We start from the raw sequence: 7,173 nt of genomic DNA on the forward strand, positions 1-7,173 counted from the left end.
GCCTCAGTTACTCTTGGCCTTCCCGCATACTAACAATGGAATGACTTATGTTTTTGAAAGGTAGGCAGGAGAGCAGGGGGCATAAAATGGAAAAGCAATTATATTTTATAGTCTGCATGTGTGTGTGAGTGTGTGATGATGCATAACATCCCCACTCTCTTTTTCCTCTGTCATGCCAGCATCACTGCTCCGCCGCTCCTCCACCTCCTCCTGCGCTCTAAAGACACATCTGTCTCTTATCAGGCCCCTTGTAACTGCAGGTTGTCATCCAGTTAATGGCTCCTGTGATGTTTCCCTTCAGCCTCGCCGACACCCCCGCCACGTGTAACAATGTTATCAGTACTATAGGCTGTGTAAATGAACCACGTGCCACAATGGATGTACATTAGCCTCTCCAGGCCTCCCGAGGGACTGCTGTCACACAGGAGACGGATGCTGGCAGGGGGTTTCGTTAATGAGGGCAATGTGTTGGGATTTCATTTACAAATAACCATATATCTTTTTTTACTGTGGTGCAATAAATGAAGGACTTTAGGAAGGAAATGATGGAGACATCAGACTTTATTCTGTACATAAAAATGGGAGTTTAATTGAAACTTCTGTATCAAAAAATAGCAATATCCATACTTCACAGCCACAAGTCACACAGCTAAACCGAAGGGTCTTCGATATGACGCTATGTGACAACTACGAAAGCTGTTTCACCCGTTGTTTAACTTTCCACAGAACTCAATTTCATCTTGACAGTACAGAAACCAAGTGGATTTCTCTCGATACTCAGCCGGCCGACACTGCCCGGATTTCAAAAAGTACTTAAATAACATTCAAAAGCTCTTTTCAAATTTAAGTAAACTTGTTTTTATTCTGTTTTACATCGACAACCGCTTCAGTGCATCCTCCACATCTAAAAAAAAAAAACATGTTGAAATGTAGAAATAAGTTATAGGAATGCAAACCAAAGGCCAAGTAGGATATGCAAATTTTAGGGGGGGATTTTAAGCAAAGACAATAAATAAATAAATAGCCACAGAGTGTGGAATGTCTACATGTTTACAAATAAATTAATGCAAAGGGGGAGAAAAAAAAAAAGTACACACTAAAAGAAGAAAAAAAATACACACTGTACAATATTTGTTTAATAAAAAAAATTAAAAGAAAAACACAAAAAAACAAACATAGTTGAGTCCATGAATATTGCATTGATTGTGCATTTCACACCCCAAACCCTGAGGGAGGCCAGGGGCGGGGCCATGTAGTGTTGAGCAGTGATGGATGGCGGGAGGCAAAAACAAAAAGAGAAGCCGCGAGGGCCACGCCCCCCCCCAGGCATGGGAGGGAGAGAAAAAAGGTGGGGGGGGAGGAGGTGTGTGTGTGTGGTGACATTTTGTAGACATTCAGAAAAAGACAGGATCCAGTTTCCAAAAAACACCTGTTCAGGCTATAGAGTGAGTGAGCAGCGTTAAAAGAGCGACGCAGAGTTGAGTCGAAGTGTGTTTTCAAGTATTCCATTGTCAGGAAGAGCCCCCACCTCTTTACTCTCCTATCTAATGCTATCTTAGCCTCTTGGCTGGGGGCTGGTTGGTTTACAGTGATGGAGAGGAGGGGAGAAACGAAAAAGAAGAAGCCTAAACACCACCCCCCTCCTTCCATCAAAGCACAGGCAACTTCACCGCCAGGCCCCGGGCAAATCCAAAAAAACAGAGTTGTTGACGAAAGCCCCCTGTTAAAGCAGCTTTCCAAAAAAAGGCACTCCAAAATCAAAATTAAAACATTTAAATAAAAAGGTCTTTTTCTCCAAGCTCTATGAGAGCAGCCTTGCCTGAATAGGAGGGCCTTGCCAGCTGCATATACCAGCCTAGTAACAAAACAGGTCAAATAAAAAAAGGGGAGGATTAATAGTGCTGGTAAGACCGCCCCAACAGCAAAATGTTCCCCATTAGGAAACATGTATAATCAACTTAATGAAAAACAAAAGAAGGGCAGGGGGAAATAAGATAAGGAAGAACAAATAGTAATAAATTAGAAATTCCCTACAAAAAGAGGAACATTAAAGTACATTTCTCTTGCCGGACCAGTGGAGTCAAGCGCCCGGCCACTGATGGGCCATCTGGGCTACAGGCTGCTGGCCATGAGTCCATATCACTCCCTCTGTCACCACCTTGTCTTTCCCAAGAAAGTCTTTCAGTCCATCAAAACCATCCTCAGAGACTCTCCTTGCTCGAGCTTGTGCTTGACGAAGAGTCTGTGTCGATGGTCCTGAGGCGGATTTCGCCCACGACTGGCTCCTCCGGCGATTTGGGTGACTCCGTCGTCTCCCTCATCCAGGGGTGGTCGCAAATCTGCTCCATGGTGGGTCTATCTGAGGGCCGCAGGGCCAGGCACCACTTGATCAGCTGCTGGCACTCTGAAGGAGCAGAGAGAGAGAAACTATATTGAGGACATTGTGAAATCACCAGTACTAGTGTTGCTGCACAGTGTGTGACTCAGTTTGTATGGATCTACAGTGTCCTAGTGTGTAGGCGGCAACAGTCAGCCAATGAAAAGGGAGCACACATCCTTCTATTGAGTTAGCTCTCTGGGGTAACTGGGGCTGTTACACAAAGTGCACCAGGGGAAATCATAACAGCCAAAACCTCAAATTGTATTCATGGTTGATAAATCTGTCTAGCAGCCATTACAGGCTGTAATCCATTGTGACTGAGAGGCCTTACTCTGATGTAAACTGATTTAGAACTCTGGGGTAGTGGGTTTGGGGCTGTACCAGCTGCTGTGGCTAGAGGGCAACAGAGTCCTGCGTTGTTGTGGTTGACTCACCGGCTGAAATCCGCCTCCTGAAGTACAGTCTCCCTTTGAGGATCTCCTCGTCCTGCTCGAAGGGGATGTCTCCACACACCATGTCGTACAGCAGCACACCTAGCGACCACACCGTCGCCGAGCGGCCGTGGTATCTATGGTAGCGGATCCACTCGGGAGGGCTGTACACTCTTGTACCTGAAAAAGAGGAGGAGAAGGGTGAGAGGTGAGCCTGAGTGGAAGGGATCCAGTTGGATTTAACAGTGTAGGAACATGGAGGTCGTTGGTGTCGGAATGTGATGAAAAACGGTCTGTATCTGGGTCTAAAATGGCTGAGTCACAGTAGAAAAGCTTTCCATCTTCCTCCAGCCACAAAACAAACTGTGTGACCTCCCTCCCTCCTCTTGGAAGGAGGACCTTGGATACCAAACAAAAAAAAAAAAAAAAGGGCAACGTGAGCCCATCACGTGAACCAGCGGCTCCGGTTTCACAACAAACAGATGTTACGTGGCACTGACCTAATACCCACAAACCCAGGGTGAGTCAGGCTTCACCAAAACAACACAACAACCGGAAAACACAACGTCTCACAAGACGGAGACGTGTCGGGGAATTATCACAAAAAAAAAAAAAACCCAGACAGGGGCAGGGATGAGTGAGTCATCTGAAAACACAACACGCATCACACGTCACAGACGCCGCTGAAAAACACTGGAAGATATTAATACGAGGCAGCATCGATTCACATCCGCGGTGACGAGGAGCCAGTAGACCCCGGGCGAGGAAAACCCTCCACCAAAAACAGACCCACTGCGTCAGAGCCTCGTGAACGCCTCCGTGTCTGAATATAGCATCAAGGGCAAACACCCGCCAGCCCACACGGACGCGCATTCATGACAACAAACCACTCATCCGGCATCGTAACATCTCATAGCAGCGATCAGTGCAATAAGAGGAAAGGGGGTGGGGGGGCGGCGGCGTCTGCTTACCATCGAAATCGGTGTAGACCGTGTCCTTGAGAATCGCCCCCGAGCCAAAGTCAATAAGCGTGAGCTCCCCGCTGCGTAGATCCACAAGCAGGTTCTCGTCCTTGATGTCCCGGTGCACCACGCCGCAGCTGTAGCAGTGTCTCACCGCCTCCAGCACCTGGCGGAAAAAGCCCCGCGCCGTGTCCTCGTCCAGCGCGCCCTTCTCCGTGATGAAGTCGAACAGGTCCTTGACGAGCTCCGGCCTCTCCATGACGATCAGCCAGCCGTCCGCGCGCTCGTAATAGTCCAGCAATTTGATAACTCCGCGGAACGACGAGCTGACCTTCTTCAGGAGCAGGATCTCCAGGGGCACCATGGATCCGTTCTGTGGCACAGAGCGCAGGGGGGTTAACACACACGGCCATTTGACAACACACACCACCCCCCCACTCTGCAGCGAGGCGGAGGGGGGGGACCAAAACAAACGCACACATCGGGGGGATGACTACTTACAATCGTGCCCCACTCGGTCACCCTCTCCTTCGCGACGTGTTTCACAGCGACCTGCAAAACCACAAGAGAAAAAAAAACATAAGCAAACACATACAAATAAACAAGATATATTGGGTGGTGGTTATTTCATGGGAGGGGGGGAGGGGGGGCGCCCCGGTGCTTCGATGGCGCCACATGCGAGATCAAAACACACGGAGCCCCGGCTGCAGCCTTACCGGTGCGCCATCAGAGATCCGGCTGCCCGCGTACACGGTCCCGAATCCCCCGCTGCCCAGCACGGATCCCACCTGGTAGACCTTCTCAAACGACTCCTTCTCCGCTTTGACTGCAAGGGAGAAGTGACAGAAGCGAGGATGAGCGTTTGATTCCCACAACAAACCACCGCTCACAGATCACACCAGCTCGCCACTAACCGAGCGTACAAACACATCAACTTCTTGGGGTGTTACATCCACAATAAAAGGAGGTGGTGCATGAACGGGTCAGTGGCGGAGGACCTACCCGGCTGGAGCTGGATCTTCACTGGTAGGTGGTCCATGCTTGACGGGTTGCAAATGTGCGAAAAGGAACCAAACTTTGACAGCAACATATTCGTGCTAGGAAAGAAAAAAGCCGGAGTTCACACGATCCCTACTCAGCCAAAAGGGGGGAGTCCGTAAACACCAGATGGGGGGAGCGAGAAGCGGGTCGAGGCGGTGTTTTGAACCGGAGCTGCGGGTCGTGTTGGCTGCGTGAGAATGAGAGTAAATCCAGTGGAGCAGTGCGCCAACTCCGCCGCACCGCGCCCCGTCACAGTCGGGTCACGACCGCGAAGTCGTCCAGCGTTCCCCGAAAAACCGGCATGAAAAACGGCTCCTGCTTGTCGACTCGAGCGCGTCCGGTGGAAACAGGTCCTCTTTGGGCGTCAGAAGTGGAAGAACCCTCCGGTGCGTGTAGCGTCCGTGTGGAGCGTGTGTTGCGGTCAGAGGCCGCTCCGCTGCTGGGTGCTTATCCGCTGAAGAGTCGCTGCTGTCTGAGCTGCGGCGCGGTCCTCACGAGCCAATATTTTGACGCGCGGTGGGACGGCGATATCCCTACGCCACCAATACAAGTCGACCCTCCGGTTTGATCCCAGCGTAAAAAATCGCCATTCTTCATCGCACGCGCATTTTAATAAAACCACCCGTCGCTTTATTACGATTTCGCTTCACTTTCATTCGAAAATAGTGCGTAAAATCGTCATTCTCGCAACGCACTACTTTCTCATAGTACGAGACGCCCCAGGATCTCCTGTCTGGAAGCTCTGCGCTGTGGTTCACTATCGACTCTGCGGCTCCGACCAATCACGTGTCGTATATAAATACCGCGCTGCGTCTCTGGACCAATCCGGACAAAGTTTTCATAATAAAGCTGGCGTTTGAGCGCACGTGGCGGCAATTCTGAGCCGTCCTCTCCCTCCCTCCCTCCTTCTCTCCCTCCCTCTCTCTCTCTCCCTCTCTCCTCCGCAGCTCTGCAGTCACACACACACACACACACACACACACACACAAACACAAACAATATGGTAGGAGGGGAAAAATCCGTTTATTCTGTATTTCACCACTAAACTACCGACTGCCTCTTTCAAGTTGGTCTCAGTTGTGCAGCTTTAACTTACAACCAGTTGTGTTTTCAACTCTCAGTATGACTATTATTGTTATATAGTCAATGTATACACACACATGTGTATATTGTTTAACATTTATTATAAATAAGAAAGTCTCATTAAGACTATCTATCTATATATGTATCTATCTATCTAACCAGGTCACACACACAATTGTGCATATAAATGTTGTCTTAATGAGTCATGCCTACAGCTACAATGACAGGTAACTATATATTTACCTAACCTTTATTAAATAGAGAGTCTTTACTAAGACTACATGAGGCATACAGTTTTCAAAGGGTTTATTTTCTTGTAAACGTAGGCAGCAATAACAATGAGTCAGTGAGTACACCTCTTGAATAAAAAATATCAAGAGGTGTCCACAAAACGTAGTAATGTATAAACTAGAATGTAACTCAACAACGGAGCTTGTGAAATCATAATCTCCATTGCAGAATAACATGTTTATCATTCCCTGGGAAATGTCATTAAAAACAAAAACGCCCTATCCCACAATGTTAGAGTGATAAACATATCTGCCCCTTTCTTGGACTGTGTCCCATCTTCCATCGAGTTTGGTGGAAATCCGTTCAGTAAGTTTTGCATAATCATGCTGATAAACAAATAAACAAATGAGCCAACAAACAAATAGAGATAGGGTGAAAACATATCCTCCTCAGTAACAACATCAGTCTAAAGCAATAAGGTAATATTGGCATATCTAGATTCAAAAATACCCCAAAACATGAGCAGCCATAAGAGAGAGCACACTGCTGCAGTATAGCCCCAGAATATATAGATGTGTGTCAAAAGCTGTACTAGAAACACTTACTATGTGAAGTATGATATTAGTGATAAAAGTGAACACCATGTGGTGCACTGACATGAATATGAAAACAAAACAGCATGGTATCATGATAACAGGGAGATGGTCCAAGGTTTGTGGAGCCAGCTGTCCCATTTCAGGGGCCAAACTTTCCACTTTTCACTGTTACACATCTGACGTGACCTTGGCGCTCGTGAACTTTCCACTTTCTATCTCCTGCTACCTCTGATAACCCATGTGTGTGTGCATATATACATATGGTGTGTGTGTGTGACTACTAACCAAACAGAAGCATCAGAGAGTTCCAGGGAACCTTATCTCGTTACAGCCCTGCCAACTGCAAAGTTATGTAAATGTGAACACATGCACACACGCATACACAGACTCACACACACAGGTTCCCTATACCAACCTGTGGTCTAACCTGCGGTGACGATCTGTATTCA

The 7,173-nt window shown here is 47.8% G+C and overlaps 1 protein-coding gene across 1 annotated transcript; it reads right to left on the reverse strand.

Moving 5' to 3' along the window:
• Positions 1-543: 543 nt before the first annotated feature.
• Positions 544-5,305, reverse strand: LOC118101664 (serine/threonine-protein kinase pim-3). The gene is made up of 6 exons (XM_035147592.2): positions 4,776-5,305; positions 4,490-4,599; positions 4,275-4,325; positions 3,783-4,146; positions 2,815-2,991; positions 544-2,404 (listed from the first exon to the last, which is right to left on the reverse strand). The coding sequence occupies exons 1-6, from the start codon at positions 4,861-4,863 to the stop codon at positions 2,202-2,204; spliced, it is 993 nt and encodes a 330-aa protein (XP_035003483.1). The 5' UTR covers positions 4,864-5,305; the 3' UTR covers positions 544-2,201.
• Positions 5,306-7,173: the final 1,868 nt, after the last annotated feature.

The sequence above is a fragment of the Hippoglossus stenolepis genome, chromosome 22 (assembly GCF_022539355.2).
Source record: "Hippoglossus stenolepis isolate QCI-W04-F060 chromosome 22, HSTE1.2, whole genome shotgun sequence".
Classification (NCBI taxonomy): Eukaryota; Metazoa; Chordata; class Actinopteri; order Pleuronectiformes; family Pleuronectidae; genus Hippoglossus; species Hippoglossus stenolepis.

What these genes read in the sequence shown, in the direction of transcription:
- LOC118101664 (XM_035147592.2), bottom strand. Translation starts at nt 4,863, where the DNA reads ATGTTGCTGTCAAAGTTTGGTTCCTTTTCGCACATTTGCAACCCGTCA. An exon ending in GAAGATCCAGCTCCAGCCGG is followed by an intron (nt 4,600 to 4,775) that starts GTAGGTCCTCCG and finishes TCTCCCTTGCAG; the next exon opens with TCAAAGCGGAGAAGGAGTCG. An exon ending in TGACCGAGTGGGGCACGATT is followed by an intron (nt 4,147 to 4,274) that starts GTAAGTAGTCAT and finishes TCTGTGCCACAG; the next exon opens with AACGGATCCATGGTGCCCCT.